The sequence below is a fragment of the Topomyia yanbarensis genome, chromosome 2 (genome assembly GCF_030247195.1).
Source record: "Topomyia yanbarensis strain Yona2022 chromosome 2, ASM3024719v1, whole genome shotgun sequence".
NCBI lineage: Eukaryota > Metazoa > Arthropoda > Insecta > Diptera > Culicidae > Topomyia > Topomyia yanbarensis.
In genome coordinates this window covers 77,605,882-77,628,822 of record NC_080671.1, presented here as the reverse complement: position 1 = coordinate 77,628,822, position 22,941 = coordinate 77,605,882, and the positions used below count along the sequence as shown (strand labels likewise).

General features: G+C 37.5%; 1 protein-coding gene across 1 annotated transcript in view; it reads right to left on the bottom strand.

Moving 5' to 3' along the window:
* The window catches only part of LOC131678496 (uncharacterized), a 399,580-nt gene that overhangs the window by 4,308 nt on the left and 372,331 nt on the right, over positions 1 to 22,941 (bottom strand). The window contains exon 5 of the mRNA XM_058958686.1: positions 11,040 to 11,614. Within this exon, the coding sequence (XP_058814669.1) occupies positions 11,040 to 11,614 (575 nt within the window). The remainder of the gene's footprint in view (positions 1 to 11,039; positions 11,615 to 22,941) is intronic.

The following is a 22,941-nucleotide window of genomic DNA, read 5'->3' as shown; positions in this document are numbered from 1 at the left end:
ATGTGCTTTATGTTTCTTTTTGACAAGTTACTTGGAGAAAAATCACTTATTTCCATTTTCGCCGCTAGGTGGCACAGTGTGTTATCTGATTATAAACTGATCTGATAGTGATGATTAGAAAAACGCCAGTAAGAGAACTGCGGAGAAAAAAAACAGCATTTTTGACAACGTATGCCCCGGCATTGTATGGCAACACGTCCAATGTTAGGATAGGCAATGTTCGATTGGATTCGTTTTTTGACAGCAAAACGTGAATCCAATCGATCCAAAATGGAGTCTCCGCAGTTCTCTTTCTAGATTTTTTCTAGTGATGATTAATCTACAGGATAAAATCTCTGTCTACAACTATGTCTAAGACAAAAAAATCGTCTAAGATAGTATAACAATGGGCCTAACACCGCATATGTGATAGTTCAGTAGTTTCGCCAAAAAGGTTTGCTCAGATTCCGCCTCGGCACAGAAGACCTACCGTGCCGCGTCCCTTCCCAATACCGCGTACGAAACACTTTTTTCGATAGCGGAGTTCTCAGACCGAATCTAATTCAACTTGTTGAAAAATCTGCCAAACTCTGCCAAGAGTCGTTTGTAGAATTTATTTAATAAGTTTCTTGAGAGCAACATTATCCCACACGATTGGAGATAAGTTGAAGGCATCGCCATCCAAAAACCAGGAAAATCTACCTTCGATCACAATTCGTATCGACCGATTGAATTGGATCGAAGCAATCGGCTTACTGTTAGATACATATTATGGGAGCCGCAAAGGCAAAGGGACGAACGATTGCGTTGCGTTACTCTCAACAGAAATTCAAGTGGCCTATGCTAGCAAAGAGCAGATGACATCTTAGCTATTAAGGAGGATTTGATTCTGTTTCTATCAACATTCTTTCGAAGAAATTGCCCCAGCATGGTCTTTCACCGATTTTAAACAACTTTATGCTAAACTTTTTTTTAGGGTTTATTTGTCACCGCAAAATTGTTATGTATTCTGTTTGTTGATTTTTCTCGGTGAAATTATGCTAAACTTGTTGATGGAAAAAAGCACATGCATCTATCGCATAGTGATTTATCGACATCACGAATCAGCTACATGGGTCTTCCCCAGGGCTTATGTCTGATCTCAGTTTTATACAATTTCTATGTTAACGATATTGATGAATATCTTGACAATTAAAGCAACTTGCAGACAACGGTGTGGTTTCTTTCGTAAGACCCAAGGCTCTCGACTTACAGGGATCATTACAAAATACTTTGGACGATTTCTCTTCTTGGGCTATTATGCTGTGTATCGAATTCTTCATGGAGAAAACTGAACTAGCTGTATTGTCTAGGAAGCGTGAGCCAACACAACTACAGCTTCTGTTAATGGGCCAGTATATCGCACAGGTCTTCTCAGTAAAATATCTCGGGGTTTGGTTCGACTTTAAAGGTACCGAATGTGGCATAGGTATCTAAAATAGAAATGCCAACAAAGGATCAACTTTTCCGCACAATAACCGGAACTTGATGGGGTGTGTTAACCCAGGAGCCCTAATTAGGCTGTAACCAACAACGATACTCTCCGTAATAGAACAGTTAGTTTCTGGAGGTGTCCAACGGGGAAAACTGATCGTAACGGTAACTTAAACGAAAGCAATTATATAAAAAAAACCCCAGAGGCAGGATTCGAACCTGCAACCCTTGGGATACCAACCAAACTCACAAGCCCTTGTACTGTCCCTGGGATATTATGACGTCCCAGAAAAAAAACACATGATTAAAAATAGATACCAGACGATAAGGGACCATCCATAAATGACGTAGCATTATATGGGGGAGCGAGGAGTTTTGTATTTTGTGATGATGTGTGACGACAGGGGGGTAGGGGGTCATGTCATGCTACGTAGCTTTTTTAAAGGGGAATAGGGGTTGACCTGATGTCACGACAATCTTACCCGTTTCATCTGACATCGTTTTTGATTTTTTTTAAATTTTTTACGGGGACGAGGGGGGTGAGGGTTACCGTCAAGCTACGTAATTATCAGGGGGGGTCTATAGAATTTTGTGACAAAATGCTACGATGGGGGAGGGGGGTGTTAAAAATCGCTCAAAAAATGCTACGTCATTTATGGATCATCCCTAATAAAAACCAGGGCCTTGGTACTTAACGGGGAAATTAAATAGAAAAAATGTGTTCGGGTGCAGCTGCGATTGGGTGTGATCTCGTTTTAGAGGCAGGGTACGATCACTGTCGTCAATCCGATAATCACCCCCCCCCCCTAGTTCCAAACATCAAGGCGATAAGCTACAGGAAATTTTATGCCCATTTTAAAGAAACCTAATGTTTTTGATGGAGGAGTGCGAATAACTTATGAGAAGGTCGTAATAAAGAATAGAAGAGTCGTATTCTTTTTAAGATTCGATTTGTTGAAGAATCGTTTTCTTAGGAATTGACTTTTTGAACAATCGATTTTTTTGATGAATCGATTTTTTCGAGAATCGATTTTTATGATGTTTATGATGTTTTATTAGAACCGATATTTTCTAATAATGACGAATTTCGCACCAACTCGAACAAATGTTGGCAGCACCCTTTCAGATTTTAATGAAACTTTTTGTACATGAGAACTTTGTCACAAAAAGCCACTTTGCATGCTTTGTTTTTCCAAGTATGACCTAGACTATCTTTTGTAAAAGGGTCAACTTTTACCAGTTTTTTATAATTTACAAATAACAAACCCTTCAAAAAATGTTGTAGAAGTGATTTTCACAAAATTAGCCAAATTTTTGAAAAAAAAATTTGAAAAAATTCTTCATCGACTCCTACACTGAAAAAAATCGATGCTAAAAATTTAAAGTCGATTAAAAAAAATCCATCTTTGAATTGGATGAAATTTTGTTCCAAGATAAGTAATCATGTTAGCTATCTACCATCAAAAATTCAAGTTGGGAACTTTCAAAGAAAAAAAGTTATTTGAAAAAAACTTTTCCTTGTCCAAACTGATTCTTTTTTCAGTGTATTTTTATCGAAAACTGAACCAATGAAAGTCTTAATCATCTCAGAATCCGATTTCCCAACTGCTAGTTGCCTGATACATGCAAAAAATATCAGTAACGAATTTGGTATTCGCTTGGCATGTTACCCTGGTTATCTGTACCTTACCTGCATCAATACTCATTTTATCAAATAACAGTTACTATAAAACTAAGGCCTTAAAGCAGTCTAGTAACAACAGTTGTGAACAAGAGTTCTAGTAAAATTATCATTATGGATCAATTGTATAAATCAAAGTTACTGTTTAGTATCAAGTGCTGTGCAAAGATAAACAATCCGAAGTGTAATCGTCATAATTTACGTCTGGAAGTCGTTATCTTGGATTTCAACATGGCGTCAGACATAAATTTCTGGCACCTATTCGTCAAGACCATTCCGAAAATACCCAGTCAGTCTAGATTCTAAACTGTGAACTGGATTCTGGACTCGATATTCTGTGCTATGGACTCTGAACTATAGTCTTTGGACTATGGACTCTGGAATCCGAACTCTGAACTCTGAAGTCTGAACTCTGGAATCTGCACTCGGGACTCTAGATTCTGGACTCTTGCTTCTGCTCGGGACTCTGGATTCTGGTCTCTGGACTATGGACACTGAACTTTAGATTCTGGACTCTTGACTCTCACCGGTGGATGATGGACTCTTGGCGCTGGCCTCGAATTTCTGTACTATGGACTCGGGACTCTGAACGATGGGCTTTGGTATCTGGGGTCTTGATCCTTCACTCTGGAATCTGAACTCTAGACTCTGGACTCTGAACTTTAGGCTCTGCACTCGGGTCTCTGGATTCTGGTCTCTGGACTCTGTGCTCTGGACTCAGGGCTCTGAACTCGGGACTTTAGACTCAGTATTTTGGGTTGAGGACTCTGGTCACTGGACTCTGAACTCTGGTTCTCGTCTCTGGACTCTGAGCTATAGATTCTAGACTTTGAACTCTGGGTGCTGTGCTCTTCACGCTGGGTTCTGGACTCTGGACTCTATCCTCGAAATTCTGTGTTATAGACTCTGGATTCTGGCCTCTGGGTCCTGGAGTCTGTGCTCTGGTGTTTGAACTCTTGCCCCAGTATTTTGGGTTAAGTGCTTCGGACTGTGGATTCTGGCCTCAGAGCTCTGAACTCTGGCGCAAAGTTCACAGTTGTTTGGGTTGAGCACTCTGGGCTCTGGTCGCTGGGCTATGGAATCTAAACTCTGGATTATCGCATCTGAATTCTGGACTCTGAGCTCTGGAATCTGGACTCTAAACTCTGGTCTCACTATTTTGGATTAGGGGCTCTGAACTTTGGGCTCTGGGCTTTGGATTATGTGCTAAGGACACTGGGTTCAGTATTTTGGGATAAGAACTCTAGACTTGTTTCTTGTATCTGGGCTCTGGACTCTAGGTTTTGGACTCTGGGCTATGGAATCTGAGCTCTGAGCTCTGGGCTCTGAACTTTGCGCTCTGGACTCTGAACTCTGCACTCGGAACTCTGGGTTCTGGACTCTGAGCTCTGTCTTCGGAACTCTGGGCTCTGATCGCTGCGCTGTGGACTCTGGACCCCGTATTCTCGATACTGAACTCTGGATTCTGGACTCTAAAGTCGCCTCAGTATGTTGGGCTAGGCACTCGCGTCTATGAATTCTTGTCGGGACTCTGGGCTATGGAATGTGGAGTTTAGGTTCCCTCTTCGGGATTCTGGTCTCTGGACTATGGACTCTGAATAAAAATACACTGAAAAAAATCTGTTTGGACAAGGAAAGGTTTTTTTCAATTAACTTTTTTTCATTGAAAGTTTGCAACTTGAATTTTTAATGATAGTTAGGGAACATAATTACCTTTCTTGGAACAAAATTTCATCCAAATCAAAGGTAAGACTTTTTTGTAAAAAGACAGTCTAGACAATTTTTGGAAAAACAAAGTATGCAAAGTGGCTTTTTATGACAGAGTTCTCATGCACAGAAAGCTTCATTAAAATCTGAGAGGGTGCTGCCAACTCTAAATATGTTTAGCGCGAAATTTGTCCTATCGATTCTTTGAAAAAAGTTTGTTTGAATAATGGAATTTTTTGAGAATCGATTTCTTGAAGAATCAATAATGTGATTAATCGATTCTATTAAGAATTGATTTTTTAAACAATTGATTTTCTAAAAAATCGTTTTCATTTCAAGAACCGATTTTTTCGAAAAATCGATTTTTAAAGCATTATTTTTTTTAAAAACCGATTTCTTTGAAGAATCGATTTTTGTACAGTTTCTGAAGAAAAGATTATATGATACCATCGATTTTCCTGAAAAATCCATTATTTGAAGAACCGAATTTTTTGAGAATCTTTTGAACAATCAATAATTTGAATAATTCTGAATATATTTTTTTTATTTCGTTTATAGAGGTTTTAACCTTGAGGTCATTCGCCTCTTCGGGTTAGAAAAATCTCTTATGAAAAATTTCTAACCATATGTGCGGAGTCGGGACTCGAACCCAGGTGAGCTGCGTACAAGGCAATCGATTTACCAACTACGCTACGCTCACCCTCTTAATTCTTAATAATTGATTCTATTAGCAATTGCTTTTTGAGATTTGATTTTTTGAATAATGAATTTTTGATTTTTTGAGAATCGATTATTTGAACAACCCATATTTTGTAGAATCGATTTTATTAGAAATCGATTTTTTGAGACATTTTTTGAATCATTGATTATTTTTTTGAAGAATCGTCTTCTTATGAAAAATCGATATTTTTAAGGATCGATTTTATCGAGGAATCGATTATTTCAAAAATCAATTCTTTTTTCAAGAATCGATTTGTTAGAGAATCGATTATTTTAATTGAATTTCTAAAGAACAAGCTATATGAAGGTCCGATTTTTTTTAAAAGAATAATTTTTTTTAAAAGAATCGATTTTTTTAAGACTAATTTTTTTGAAGAATAGACTTTTTTAAAAGAACCAACATTTTGAACAATGGATTTCTTGAGAAAAGATTTCTTAAATAATAGATTTGTTTTAAAATCGAATTTTGGAAGTATGAATCGTTTGAAGAATCAATTTTTGCAAAGAAGCGCTTTTTGCGAAGGTTCGATTTTTCGATCAATTGATTTTTTAGTGAATCGATTTTTTTAGGAATCCATATTTTGTAAATCGATTCTTTGATAGATCGATGTTTCAAGCTTAGTTTTTAAAGAATCGCTTTTTATGAGATTTCGTTCGTTTAGAATCGATCATTTTCAATAATTGATTTTGAGACAAATTATTTTTTTGAACAATTGAATTCTTTGCGAATAGATTTTTTGAAAAATCAATGACTTGAAGAATCAATATTTCAATTATTTAAAGAACCCATTTTTTCTGAAAAATCGATTGTTTGAAAAACCGAACGATCTTTTGAAGAATTGAATACTCAAATAATCAATAATTTGAACAATCGATTCTATTAGCATTTTTTTTGAGATTCGATTTGTTGAAGAATAATTTTTTTTTTTGAAGAATCGTATCATTCTGAAAAATCGATACTTTTAAAATCGATTTTATCGAGAAATCGATTATTTTAAAACTTAATTTTTTTTGAATCGATTTTTTAGAGGATCGATTATTTTAATAGAATTTCTGGAAAACAGGTTATATGAAAACCCAATTTTTAAAGAATCGATTTTTTGAAGAATGGACTGTTTAAGGAATTAACTTTTTTTTAAAGAACCGACTTTTTCAACAATGGATTGAGAAACGATTTCTTAAAGAATAGATTTATTTTCGAATCGAATTTTTTAAGTATCAATCGTTTGAAGAATCGATTTTGCGAAGAAGCGCTTTTTTCGAAAATTCGATTTTTCGATCAATTGATTTTTTTAGTGAATCGGTTTTTTTTAAGAATTCATTTTTAGAGAATCGATTCTTTGATGGGTCGATTATTTTAAGTATCGTTTTTTTTTAAAAGAATAGTTTATTATGAGGTTTCGTTTTTTTAGAATCGATTCTTTTTAATAATTGATTTTGTGACAAATTATATTTTAAACAATCGAATTTTTTGCGAACCGATTTTTCAATGACTTGAAAAATCAATATTTCTTTTAGGAATCGTTCTTTTATAATCGATTTTTGGAAAAATCAAACATTTTTTAAGAATCGATTTTTTTTAGGAAACTATTTTTATCAAAGAATCGATTTTTTTAAGAATCAATTTCTTCGAAAAATTGATGTTTTGAAGAATCGATTATTTGAATTGAATTTCTGAAGAGATATGAAGACTCGGTTTTTAAAAAAATCTATTTGGTTAAAGAATCGATTTTTCGAAGTATCTACCTTTTAAGGAAACGATTTTTTGAAGGATTGACTTTTTTGCGAAATCATAGAATTGAATTGAAGAATCAATTTTGGAATTTTTGCAGAATCGATTATTGGAAGAATTAATATTTTGAAGACTCGATTCTATTAAAAATCGATTTTTTTTGAGAATTGATTTTTTGAAGCATTGATTTTATTGCACAATAGATTATCGGACTAGAATTTCAGAAGAACAGAATATGCAGACACGATTTTTTAAGGAATCGGTTTGTTTGAAGAATCGATTTTTCGAAGTATCGACCTTTTGAGGAATGGATTGTTGGAAGGAATTGACTTTTTTTAAGGAATCGATTGTTTTGAAGAAGTGATTTTTTGAGAAACAATTTCGTAAAGAATCGATTTTCTAAAGAATTAATTATTTGATAAATCGGATCCTTCGAAGAATCGTTTTTCGATTTTTTGAAAATTCGATTTTTTGGCGCATCGATTTTCTTTAAAATTGATTTTTTGGAGGATTCATTATTTCACGCATCGATTCTTTAAAGTGACGACCTTCATGAGGATTAATTTTTAAGTATCGATTTTGTTTGAATAAGTGTTTTTTAGGAATTATTTTTTTTTTGAATGAGTGAATTTTATGAGAATCGATCAAAAAAAAAGATAATTTGAAGAATCAATATTTCGAAGAACCGATTCTATTTTTTTGAGATTCGATTTTTTGAAAAATCGATTGATTTTTTCAAAAAATCTAATTTTAAAAAAATCTTTGAAAAGCTGATTTTAAATGATCAATTTTTTTACACAAAATTTATTTTTCGAGTTTCGATTCTTTAAAGAATCGATTTTTCTTGAAGAATCGATTTTTAGAAGCAACGACTTTTTGAGAAATTAATTTTATTTTTTGAAGAATCGAATTTCTTTAACCCATTCATGCCCATGTTGTTTGTGGACAACAACGTTTTTAAACAGCTATAACTTTTGATCGAGCCAAGATTTGCTCACAAAAACAGGTAAATCTAATAAATGTGACTGTGGCCTTTCATTTGAGTACTAACAGTTACAAGGATCAGCTCTAGAACAGAAGTTATTGCAGTTAGTCTGATTGGATTCCAATGGAGCAGTGCTGCCAGGGACAGTTTAAGTCGACGACGAAAAATAAATTTCTCATATATCTTCGTTATGTTTTAATATTATTCAAAACTGATAACCGTATCAATTTAGAGTGCCTTTAGCTACGTTTTCCACGCAAGTGGACTATTTTAAATATTCTAGGAGAATTATATTGAGCATTGGAAGGTGAAAATTGAGCAGCTTCTAGCACTGCGGGGGAATCTCCTATCTTTATGAAAAGTGGTTTTTCGTGTTCCTTGGCCCCACCGTTTTCAAGGAAAAATAGTTTTGAAATCCTACATGCCCTAGAAAAAAGTTGGGCATCAAAGGGTTAATAAATTGATTTTTTTATAGGATTAAATTTTTTAAGAAGATTTCTTGAAAAATCGATTGATTTCTGGTAAGAATCGATTTCTTAAGGAATCAATTATGTGAAGACTCGACTTTTTAAAGAATCGTTTTCAGAATACATTTTTTGAAGAATCGATTGATTCAAGTGTCGATTATTTAAAGTATCAATTTTTCGAAAAATATATTTTAATTAGGATTCGTTTTTTATGAGTCATTGTTTTGAGTAATCGTAATTTTTGAGAATCAATTTTTTGAAGAATCAATTGAAGAATCTATATTTTGAAGAAATAATTCTATTACACACTTAATTTTGTTTTAGCGAATCCCAGTGTTTTTCACAACTTTTTACACTTTTTACAACGAGTTTTACAACTGACATAACTTTTACCAATATCTCAGTAGAAGTGCCGTTTGTTTTGTTGAAACTCGGAACATATATCGCTTAAAATCAGTAAATTAAAGCCACTTTACTGAGCTATCAGTTGAAAAAATTTACTGATGATTAGGAATCGAATTTTTTGAGAACAGAATTTTTGAAGAGTCGATTGTTTTGATGAGTCGATTTTTCGAAGAATCCATTTTTTGAAGATTGTTTCGAAAATCATTTTTTAATTCAATGTTTTTGAAGAATCTATTTTTTAAGAATGGATTTTTCGAAAAATCGAATTGAATTTCTGAAAAGCAGGTTAAATGAAAAATCGATTTTTCAAGGAATTTATTTTTTTGAAGAATGGTTTGTTTGAAGAATTGTTATTTTGCGGAATCGATTTTTTTCTGAAACGAATTTCCTGAAGAATTTTTTTTCAAGATCGAATTTTTTGAGAGATGATTCCTTGAAGAGTCGATCGATTTTTTTCCAAGAATCGCTTTTAGGGGAATAAATTATGTGAAATCAATCGATTCTTGGAAGAACCGATATTTTTGAGAGCCAAATTATTGAATAATCGATTATTTGAAGAAGCGATTTTTGCGTAATCGATTTTCAAAGAATCGATCTTTTTGAGAATCGATTTTCTCGAAGAAAGTTTTTTGAGAATAGATTTTCTGAAGAATCGAATTTTTAGAGAAACGATGTTTTAAAGAATCGACTTTTTTTAAAGAATCGACTCTAAAAAAACGATTCTATAAAACATCTGTTTTTAAAACAATCGATTCTTCAAAAAATCGATTCTCAAAAAGACTTCAAAAAAATCGAAGCATCGACTTTTCCAGGAATTATTCTTAAATAGATTTTCGCAGATTCAATTTTTTTGGAGAAATTTATTGAAGAATCGATCAGAATTTTTGGAGGAATCAATTATGTGAAGAATCGATTTTTTGAAGAATCGTTTTTTTTAATTTTTTGAAAAATCGATCATTGCTTGAATCGATTTTATGATTGATCTTTGACAATCATTTTTTTAAAAGTATCGATTTTTTAGAAAATCACTTTTTCTGAAGAATCCATTTTTTGAGAATTAATTTTTTGGAGAATCGTATTATTTTGAATACGAATATTCTAGAAAATTATATTTTGGCTACAATTAGTATGCATTAAAAAAAGCTTTTGTCAGGAAAACTGTCTTATTGATAGCTTCTCCATGATGCAAATACACAAATATTCTTTTTTCTTTTTTAAAACGTTAAATATTTGATTTTGATAGTTGATCAAGAAACACGAACAACTTATACAAAGGAGATAATTATAAGAATTTATTGTTTTTGTGGGAACAAAATTCCAATGATCATTAAAACTCTCATTTTGGAAGATTTTAGTTAATTTAGTTAATATTTGATGATATAATAAAAGTTTTATTTGTCAACTAGTATGAAATTTAAAAATATGTTTAAAGCAATCGTTGGAAAAACATTTTTACTAATAGTGTCTCCATGATATAATTACATTGTTTTATTATTTTAGGTTTTTGTTGACAGAAGATAAAAAAAATTAAAAATGGGTGTTTTGTAATTTTATTTAACATGAGTTTGTGTTTATGTAAAAATCCCCTGTAACTCCTTCTCGGGGGGTTTTGCTGTACAAAATACGACAACTTTTTTTTAGAAAATGCTGCTGCGCCCTTGGTGAAACGTGTAAAGTTTCATCGAAATCGAAGGTCACGATTTTATTTTAAAGATTTTCCGACGAATCTTGGTGGAATTCACCAGCTATGTCCAAACTAAGAAGTTTAGCGAGAAAATCATTGCGAACCTATAGCATTCAAATACTCCTTGCTTGAGAAACTCAAGAAAAAATCGATACAACGATTTTTAAACTCTTTAACCAGTAAGATTAAACCCAAATTAAACTAACCTTTCAGCAGGCGTCCGCGGCGGTTGCGATAGCTTCTCCTGGCTCCGCCATCCCAGGTACGGTTGCCGGAATGAGTTTCGGATTGCACTGTTCGCTCCGGCCGTGGCACCGGCCGTCGTGGAAGCCGTCGAGTATCCCGAGACTACACTGGAATTGAGTCCGCCCCGCGTGAAGGACCCTCGCGTCGACACGCTCGGTGATGTTTGGTTCGAGTTCAGGTGTGAGGTGGACCACCGGGAGAACCCAGTCTGTCCGCCGTGATGACTGTGGGCCGAAGGGCTCAGCATCACCGGGCTCCGATCGGATCGATGCGATCCGAGTGAGCTGAGGGAGGTGGTTTTCGAGCTCAGTCCGGTCCATCGTCCGATGTCGGAGTTACGCTTCCGCAGGACGCCACTGGTCGCCGGTCCGGCACTGTTGTTGGCCAGTGTCGATACATTGGCACCGTCTCGGCCGGAGTACTGTTTGTACCAGTCCGGGATGTTCAGTCGCTGGAGGGAAGCCTGCACGCGCAACTGGTGCTCGCTCAGGTTGGTGCCGGTTTCGTGTGACTTCTGAAGTTCGTTTTCCGGAGGCTGCAAGAAGAAGAAAAAGAAATAAATTAAATCAATCAATTTGGTACAATCATTTGTGATGTAAGAGATTGTTGGCGCCGCAGCATTTTCAATGCATAACAGTTTTTTTGGATCAGGCCACGCCACATCAAATTAAATCAGTAACGCAAAATTAGATCTACATCACTCAAATTGGCCAATCGAATCAAAACGACCGTCTAAACAAACTCAAACGGAAAGGAAAATTCCGCTGTCTTTTTACTCGTCCGAAAGGGAATTAATTCGGTTGCATCACCAAATAAACACGAACAACCGAACCGTAAAATGGAGCATTAACAATTGCCTAACAAAGGGCTGCACCCCGTTTGCCTACCTCGAATCGCATCCGTACGGTGATCTGAAAATCACTGTCCAGATTTTGCTTGCCCGGTGGTGCAGCACTGTTGTGCTGCTTCCTCTCTGTTGATTCGTGGCTCGTTTCAATTACAAAAACGATGACGATCTTGATCGGTTTGGCCGGGGCAGCGTCGCCATTGTCGTCGTTATCGTCGACGGCTATAATTTCCACAGAAACACAATTCTCGCGAATTGTGGTGGTAGCCATCGAATCGATTCCGTACGATCCTTCCGACATGGTCTGGACGAAGCGATTGTAATCCATCGTCTGCAGGTCGATGGTGACTCGATCTCCCATGAAGACGTTCTCCCGGATGAGCGAAAGTACCATGTGGATTAAGCTCAGGCTGGATCGGTTGAATATTTTGTCCAGATGAAACAGTTGGTTCCGGATGGTGGGGCTTATTTGGACGAAACTCTGACTGTCGATGAGATTGCGCATCCTCAGTCGGTAGGTTTGATTTTGAAGCCGAAAGTGGATCTGTTGAGCGGTTTCCTCCGGGGTTTTCTTACGCGTCGCCTTAATAGGATCCAGTTGTTCCTCCATAGGTTCGACTGGTTTGGGTTGATCCAGCTTTTCGATTTGCTGGATGGCTTGCTGCACTTGCTGCTGATCGAACGATGGTTCGAGTTTGTTTCGATAGTGCAAGAATAATTCGTTGATGTCTCGCACAAAACACTTATCACGATCACGGTTCACCGATCTAACGGAGTCAGAACTGAGATTTTTACTCAAGTTGTTTAACGAGGGAACCTTTCGGGTTGCGTTCACAATCTTCACTGTTGACACCGGGGTGCTAGCGGTGGTCTCGACCGGAGGAGGCTCTCTGGTTGGCCGTAGCTTCTTCGGCGTGTAATTGATTGAGTCATTATCGACTTTCTTCCGAGTTCCGTACAGCTGGTTAATTTTGTTGCGAATGATTGGTGCCTTCTTCGGCGGTGGCTGTAAGTTCAACGACTGGTTCAATGACACCTTAGCCTTCGCATTTGCATTGTTTGGGGGTTCAGTTTTACTTTCGAAAATTTTAAGCAAATTTTCACTCAGTCGCCCGGGACGTGCCGGAGGTTTACTTACGTTCAGCGAATTTTTGTCTAGTTCGCGGAATGGTCTTTTAAACTTTGGACTCTTCGTCGATGTGGTCACTTTTTTCGACGATACCGACACTTTTCGCTCGAATTGGTTAGTAAATTCGGAGAAATCTTCGGCGATTTGCTCTTCTACGGTGTCATCGAAATTGAAAGTGACATCTTCGTCGAAGTACGAAAATATATTTAGCAAACTAGGTCGAGTGCTAAGAATTGATGGTTCTTCTTTCTTTGAACTATCAAGCGCATTGGTATAGGCTAGCGATTCATTTGATGATGTTTGCGAGGATGTCTCCTCTACACTTGAGTATCCATTAAAACTATCCACTTTGGCAAAATTCAACTGTTCATATAAACTATCAACGTCGGAATCTTCTTCATCTTCGCCGATTGGCGGCAGCTGTTGGCTCGTATTCGTCTGCTCTAACGAGCTAATGACCGTGTGGAAATCCTCTTCACTGAGCGAGTTGAGATCGAAGTGGAAGCTGAAACTGGGTTCTTCATAGTCCACCACACTTTGAACTCCGACGGTTTCCATTGTCTTCAGAAATCCTCTTCAGGCAAAACACACGTGTGCATCCACTTTCGAGCGGATCGTTGAACTGTTCGCTAAAAATCAATCGCAAAAAGCCTACCGTGCCGTAATGACTAAAAACCCCTCCGTTCCAGCGGCAGTCTCGGTCGTCCGGCTCAGGAAAGAAAAACGGTAACAACTTATTAGCGAAAATGTGCTACAACGCCACCCAACAAGCGATAACAAAACCAGACAGCAGAAAAAATGTAAACTTTCACTGCATCGCACTACATTGGCCAATTTTCCCGGCTTGTCGGGGTTGGAAGTTTTGACTGGACTACGCTGGGGCTATCACTCGGGAATATCAATCTTCCGCCCAATCCGCAACCGCATGAACAATACAAACAATCGAAAACACGTACACAAAACACATAACCACACGGTTCGCGGGCACGCAATTGCTAGAGTAAATTGGCGCACGGTAATCTTAATCGGCTTTCGGCGTACAGCGCGGTTTAAATAAGGCGTGTGAGCTAGCTGACGTTTGCTGTTTAATGCTTGATGGTGAAAATTGAACTACACTCGATCGATTGGCGGCTTGAAGGTCCAGGCAAACGGAGTAGGCCAGGCAGAGACGCAGACAGGATCGTTCGTTTTGCATAGAGACGATATTGTATCCCGGGTAGACGCGAAGCCTTGGATAGTAGAACGCGAAGAATGATAGATACAGAGGAATGTACCTACATGGTATTTCGAGTCTGCAAATGAAATTCGGATTAACAGACTGGCTGGAGTAAGCAGTGGGAACGAAAGAGAAAGCAACATTTAAACTCCAATTGTTTAGATCGACGTCGGAGAACGGGGCAGGCATCATCAGCTCTTTTGTTCTGTTGATGCCGGCACGGTGCCATAAACGAACGATCGTGTGGACTTGGGGCGAATGGAGATGTGTGGATTTTTCCACACAGATTCAAAATCTCTACAACTTTGTTTTGACTTGAAATTAGTTGGGAAAAACTGAAATTTTTGTTCAAGCTCACGTGTGAATGATCCGAGTTTAGCTCTTCAATGTTACCTCCGTCGAAGTGTTATGTGGTAAACCGTATCTAGTTGAACCAATTTTCATTAGTTCCAATCATAGTTAAAAGGCCGAACGAATTGATAATCTTGTGCGATCACATTTGAAGCGTGAGATAGGAAACCAGGTCGAAATAGCAGCTCAGTCAACTGTTGTACTTGGTCGATGAGGGTTGTATAAGTATGGAACTCAATCATTAGACCATGATCAGATATAAGTGTGTTTGTAGTAGTATATATTCATCATATTTTTTTGTTAGTTCGGAGACACTAGGCACTGTGAATTAAGATGGCCTTGAAATTAGGAGTACACACAGTGTTCCCAACTTGGAAGAAACGATTCTTGGCTTCCGTTGGCATTTTCGAGGTTAGGTACTCTTAGCAAATTTTGTCGTGACTAATGACTTATTTTTCATTAGATTGCTTTCTCCAACAATGCACACAAAAATTTTTATCGCAATGTTTTGTTTGGCAAATTTACAATTCTGGGTCGATTCTGATGAAATTTTCAGCCTTTTTTCTGTGTTTTTTTCATAATAATTGTGATATATTCATTCCATGAAGATTAACCTTTATATTTACTATACGTATAAGTTTCATCCGGATCCGACGAGCCAGTTTGATGTCTTTCGGCAAGATGGTTACTAGCTTGACGTGGATGGCACACTATTTCATATCGTGGAACAAATCGACCATTTCACGAACCAGACGCTGGAAGGGCAACTGGCGGATTAATAGCTCCGCTGACTTCTGATAGCAGCGAATTTCTCACAGCGCGACATGGTCGGTAGCGAGGGCCCTTTTGCGGACCGCCTTTGTTGCTAATTGCTTTCGAGGAGCTTTCTTTCTGGTGGATTGGCGGACTGTCAGTTTAGTACAGGCCATGGCACCAAAAATTCTGCTCTGCTACTGCCGATGCTGGTTGATAGCACAACGACGGTCAAACAAATAAATGGCTGGCGTCCAGAAGGGGCTAACTCACATTTTTTTAACCCATTCATGCCCATGTTGTTTGTGGACAACAACGTTTTTTAACAGCTATAACTTTTGATTGAGGCAAGATTTGCCCACAAAAACAAGTAAGGCTAATAACTGTAACTATTGCCTTTCATTTGAGTATTAACAGTTACAAGGATCAGCTCTAAAACTGAAGTTATTGCAATTAGTCTGATTGAATTCCAATGGAGCAGTGCTGCCAGGGACAGTTTACGTTGACGACTGAAAATTAATTTTTCATATATCTTCGTTATGTTGCAATATTATTGAGAACTGATAAAATTTATCAATTTAGACTGTCTTTGGCTACGTTTTCTACGCAATAGGACTATTGCAAATATTCTAGGAGAATTGTATTGAGCATAGGAAGGTAAAAAATGAGCAGCTTCTAGCACTGCGAGGAAAGCACCTATCTTTATGAAAAAAGGCTTTTCGTGTTTCTTGACCCCATCGTTTTCAAGAAAATATAGTTTTGAAACCCTACATGCACGAGAAAAAAGTTGGGCATAAAAGGGTTAAATCGACATTTTTGCATTGTTCGATAGTGCTAAGTAATCCACGTGTACCGCTATTTAAGAAATTTGAAAATAATTTTTAGATCATTTGCTATTACCAGTCAAAGTTGACCATGGAGGTAACCCCAGTACTAGCTGGACTCCCAAAAGGGGCTAACCCAACATTGAGTCTTATGGAAATTCAAGTTTTCCGAGGTTTGAAGAAAAAGTAGCCTATCGATTCGCAATCAGTAAATTTTATGTTATAGCTCACATATCGGCGAACTCGATATAATACTGTTTTTAGTTGGATTGCATTGTGCGTTGATGTTTCGGCCCAAACAATCGTTCCTGAGGGTAAGAGCTGCTCACACACTTGCTATGTATGGTTATTTTCTATCTAATATATATTTCTTGCACCAATATTATTGAGCGTATTTTTTTTTGAAAATTCCAGTGAAGGTTGACCGAGCAATAAGGGATTAAGAGAAAAACGGTGCATTGTGGTTGGAAAGTTATAGAGTTATGGTGTCTTCGGAAAAGTTGTTTATGGTAGGGGAACATGGGGAGACTTGACCAAGCGCAAAATTCTATTTTTGGCAATCATTTCGATTCTTAAATTTTTTTCAAAAATTTTTTTATACTTGTTTCGATCGCTTAAGGTAATTTTAAAAGTTGGGAATGAAAAATCCTTTCCTTACAGAAAATATTACGTGATTAACAAATTTGCATTAAATCATGTAACTTTTTATCTAACTTTGTATGGACATATCTACTCGACTATTAATTACTATTAATGTACTAATATGCCATCTTAATCCTTGTGAAACAGTGAAATGATTTTACATAAATTGGAACATTGGAATAGTTATTACTAGAATTTGCATGACATTGAACGCAATACCTAATATGGGGGAGACTTGACCAAGATTTTATGGGAAGACTTGACCAAGTGGCAATTAGTTAAAGAAAGATACGCTGACTACGACAGCATCGTTAGCACGCTGTTGGATATAAACTGGGACGAAAATCTTAACAATGATGACGCGAACGAAGCAGCGATGACGTTTTCTAATATTCTTAACTACTTAATCGACCGTCATGTGCCAAAACGAACAGTCAGCACAAATCAACACCCTCCCTGGCAATCAACAGTGCTTAGACGATTAAAAACTGCCAAACGAGCCGCATTTAAAAAGTTCTCGAAGCATAAGACACATGCATTACGAAACCACTACTTTCAACTCAACCACGAATACAAACAGCAAAGCAGACGTGCCTTTTTTAGATATCAGCGAAACGTCGAACGTCAACTGAAATCCAAGCCCAAGTCGTTTTGGAAATATGTGAACGAGCAGCGAAAAGAATCCGGGCTACCATCTTGTATGTCATTAAATGGAGTTTTAGGCACCGACACTAAGGAAATTTGCCAATTGTTTTCCGACAAATTTTCAAGCGTTTTTTTCCGACGAGAACCTTTCCCCACAACAAGTCGCTGCCGCTTCAAATCTAACTCCTTCTCTAGGACGAACCATCAACCGAATTTGTGTCGATAATGCTGCCATTCTTGCAGCAAATTCCAAGCTGAAAGCATCTAGTTCCCCGGGCCCAGATAGCGTTCCCTCGATTTTTGTCAAAAAGTGCATCAGCGGGCTTCTTGAACCACTTCGGCGAGTCTTTGTGCTATCACTCAATACTGGAACATTTCCTTCCTGCTGGAAAGCAGCGCACATGTTTCCAGTTCACAAAAAAGGAAACAAATCGAACATTGACAATTATCGAGGAATCTCGTGTTTAAGTGCAGTATCAAAACTATTCGAGCTGGTTGTCTTAAACCCTCTTTTCTTTCACTGCAAACAACACTACATTGCAGACGATCAACACGGATTTATGCCTAAACGATCGACAACGACTAACCTGCTCTCGTTCACAACATATGCAATGGATGGATTCGCTGACGGATTGCAAACCGATGCTATTTACATGGATCTATCTGCGGCCTTCGACAAAATCAATCATGATATCGCAATAGCGAAGCTGGACAAACTCGGTATTCATGGACAACTTCTGCGCTGGTTTCGTTCCTACCTCGAAGGAAGGCAACTCCAAATCAGCATTAAGGACTGTCTATCTACACCATTCTTCGCTACATCCGGCATCCCACAAGGAAGCCATCTCGGTCCAGTGATATTCCTCCTCTACTTTAATGACGTCAACATCAAATTACAAGGACCCCGCCTTTCTTTTGCCGACGACATGAAAATTTTTCAACAAATACGGGATAAAACCGATGCCGAGCTTCTTCAGAGGGAACTGGACATCTTTAGTACGCGGTGTGATCTAAACAGAATGGTTTTAAACCCGAGCAAATGCTCAATCGTTACGTTCACGCGGAAACGCCATCCGATTCAGTTTAACTACCATCTCTTCGACTCGAGTATTCCAAGACACTCTAACGTCAAGGATCTCGGAGTCATCATGGATTCGGCACTAACGTTCAAACCACATACATCATCAATTGTGGATAAGGCTTCAAGACAGCTTGGCTTCATCTTCCGAATAGCGAAAAACTTTAAGGACGTATACTGTTTAAAATCTCTCTATTGTGCGCTGGTTCCCTCAACACTGGAATATTGTTCTGCTGTTTGGAACCCTTACTACCAGAACGGTGTCGACAGAATCGAGGCCGTCCAACGCCGGTTCATACGCTTTGCACTCCGACATCTTCCTTGGCAAAACAGATTTCAGCTGCCGAGCTACGAAAACCGTTGTCAGTTAATACAGCTCGATACTCTAAGCATCCGGAGGGACTGCTCTCGAGCCCTGTTCGTCTCGGACTTACTGTCTGCCAGGGTGGATTGCCCTACAATCCTCGGACGCCTCGATCTTCAAGCTCGCGTTCGAGCTCTGCGCAATAACTCTCTTCTGCGAGTCCCATTCAGGAGAACTAACTATGGGCGCCAGAGCGCTGTTACCGGACTCCAGCGTGTGTTTAACAGTGTGGCGACGGCGTTTGACTTCAACCTGACAAGGAATTCGATAAAAACTAAAATAATTCGTATTCTGAAATGTAATTAGTTTAAGTAACCACCATTGGGGCCAAGGGGTCGGTTGGTGACGGTACAACAAATAAACAAATAAACAAATTCCTGATATTTATTATGCTTTGGTATCTACCGTTAATGTTAATCCCGCCATAAAAAAATCCCTCCTCAAACATAAGTTTTTAAATTCTAGTAAGTTAGTTAGCAAAGTTAGCAATAGTAGGACTGGTTTCGTGACGTGTGAACATGCAATGCAAGCAGTACAGATAATCCTTAAACAGAAATGCATTTAAAAAATCGAAATTTATCAAATGCAACACTTTTATATTTTTTACTGCTACCTAAGGATCTCGACAATATGGGAAAAAATAATTACAGTATGTTTTATGTCATTATTTTTTGTTATGATTTTTCAAAATTCTCTTGGTCAAGTCTCTCCACGCCTTGGTCAAGTCTCCCCGCAGTGAGACTTGACCAAAAAAACGATCACAGAAAAACTTTTGTAACTTTTCAAAAATTAAATTAAAAATTCTGCAAAAAATCATGAAAACGCACAATACATCTCCATGACTTTTGAGGGATTCAAGGCTTTTTTAGAGATTTATGCAGTTTAAGCTGAAAACCTGGTCAAGTCTCTCCATGTTCCCCTATTTAGCACTTCGTTTAGTTGAATCATACTAGTTCGGAATTCAGTCGCTAGGGCGGCGCTGTCATCAACTTTTTAATAAAGCTAGATAGAAATGTGGTGTCGTCGAGAAACTTTGTAGGTCCTGTATGTTTCGAGATGGAGAAGGTTTTAGTTAAAACATTTACTTACAGATTATGTTTTCAAAAATGCGTCATATTACAAAACTTATAGAACCTACAAACTGGGTACCTTCAGACGATATATTTACAGTTACCTGACATACAACTTTGCCCTAGCCACCATCTTTTTTTTTTTATTTCAATTATAGAGGTTTTAACCTTAAGGTCATTCGCCTCTTCGGGTTAGAAAAATCTCTTAGGAAAAATTTCTAACCCTATGTGCGGGGTCGGGACTCGAGCCCAGGTGCGCTGCGTACAAGGCAATCGATTTACCAATACGCTACGCCCACTCCGCCACCATCTTTCTATCTCGCTCCATTTAAAAGTTAATAACAGCGCCGCCCTAACGACTGAATTCCGAACTAATATGATATGATCAAATAAAGCGCTAGATGTCGCACAACAACTTTGCCAAAGATACCATAACTCTAAAACGAAAGATAAGGAAAGGACGTGTGAATTGTGAGTTAGCCTTGGACGCTAGGTACCCCAGGGGTTACCCCCTCGAACTACGGAAATGCCCGTGAATTGAAAGATAGTTCACGTAATGATCTTATTTTTTCTTGACTACATGGACCAATGAACTACTAATAAAAAATATATATTTTACAATAAAAACAATGTTAATAAAAAAAATACAGTCGCACGAATACGCACTACTATCGTTCTCTCGCCTCGTTTTCGTATCATGTGTCTTTTTATTCCTTTCTGCTACTAATACTACTATAACCAAAACGAATATGCGCTTTCCCCGACCATCCATCCAGTGACCAGAGTTGCCACTCTTGCATTTTCAACTTTTTAATAATAACATTCCAACAATAACACTCGGAAATTCTAAAAATATTCCCAAAAACTATGTTTGAGCAAAAGACGGCAAACCAGCATAGATATTGTTTGTTCCATAAGAATTTAACAAAATTCCAACAGTATTTCCGCAGAGAATACTAAATAGAGAAGTAGTTAGTTCCTTTTAAAAAGAAAAGAAAATTTTAAAAAAGGATGGATATGTAATGTTTGTGACATAACCGGAGTGTCGTGACTACATTTCGGATATGTTGTTTCCAATCTAGTGATATTCAACGGAATCATTAGATTTCAAATTACATGCAGTCCTTATTTTTTCCGAAAGGAAAAAAAATTAGAATAACCAATTTGCGCATAAGGGCACAAAACCTAACTTTAAAAAGTTGGATTTTAATGTTTAGTCTTCCACTCGTCAGTAACTGACACCAACTTGCTGCGACCCAGAGCTTCTGTGCTTGGCTAACTGGCTTTAGGCGTTTACACACGTTGTGTGAACCGTTTTGAGTTTAATGTTTAACTGGCGTCAATTTGGTGTTAGTTTGGATATATCGTCTGGTAACAAGTTGGTATCAGTTACTGACGAGTGGAACACGAGACAAAAAAATCCAACGTTTTACATATGGAATGGAAAATTTTCAAATTAATTGTTATCCTAATTATAGTGGTTCAGAACAAAAAACTATACTGTATTTCTTCTTATTGGAGAAACATTTAAGTTAAAACTATTTTTCTCCATTAACCCATTCATGCCCATGTTGTTTGTGGACAAAAACGTTTTTAAACAGCTATAACTTTTGATTAAGGCAAAATTTGCTCACAAAAACAAGTAAGGCTAGTAAATGCGAATATTGTCTTTCATTTTAGTAATAATAATGTTTCAAAGATTTTCTTCCATTTAATTCCACTATGTTTTTATAGTTAGATGCACTTGCACTTCACTATTTAACAGATACCGGTATTTCGATTACTACTAGTAATCTTCTTCAGTGTTTGTATCAAGGACCAGCTCTATAACTAAAGTTATTGCAATTAGTCTCATTGCATTCCGATGGAAGTGCTGCCAGGAACAGTTTACGTTGACGACGGAAAATGCATTTTTCATATATCTTCGTTATGTTGCAATATTATTGAAAATTGATAAAATTTATCAATTTAGACTGCCTTTGGCTACATTTTCCACGCAATTGGACTATTGTAAATATTCTAGGAGAATTGCATTGAGCATTGGAAGATAAAAATTGAGCAGCTTCTAGCACTGCGAGGGAAGCACTTTATGAAAAAGGCTTTTCGTGTTTCTTGACCCCACCGTTTTCAAGGAAAAATAGTTTTGAAACCATACGTGCACGAGAAAAAAGTTGGGCATGGAGGGGTAATATTTATACCAAAAGCTGAGAAGCACGATAAATCATTTCCAAAATTTCTCCATATTACTGAAAATAGGGGAGAAAAGGATTGACTTTTATAATAAATCAGAGTATTTTAGACAGGCTCCAATAAACAAATTTCAATTCACGTATCAAAGCCTGCTTGAATTTACCGACACCAACATTCAGATTCAACGCCTCCCTCATTCATCAACTTCCCAACTGACGGCAACTTCATGCAGGACCGAACGTTTGAGTGCATAGGAAATATAAATTCCTTCATAAATCAAAGCATTCGTTTGTTTATTATGTGGACAGTTTGAAGGCAGAAGTTGGCATCTTATACATTTTCGAGTATAAGTGAACTGCGTAATCCATATCTGGGGCACTTCCGCTCGATAATTCCTCTCAAAACCAGCATAGAAACAAAATTCAGTTTACTTCTGAAACCGAGCGTATGCGAACCTGAATGCGCTGTATCGGAAGAATGAATGATGAGGGAAACGAACAAAACGTTTCATTCATTGTTGCGGGCATGAAATGAACTTCGTTTCTCTTTCAAGTTCACGCTGGGATGTCAATTCTTTTAAGCTCTAATCAAAGCAACAAATTAATCGTAGAGGCGTTACACAAGCTGGTCGGAAAATTTGCGAATTCTTTTGAAGCAAAAAAAAATCTTTGCGTCTAAATAGTGCCAGCTTTGGTGCTAGTTTGGATTTATTGTCTAGCTAGCCCCAAGTCTGGTACTGGTTACTGATAAGGA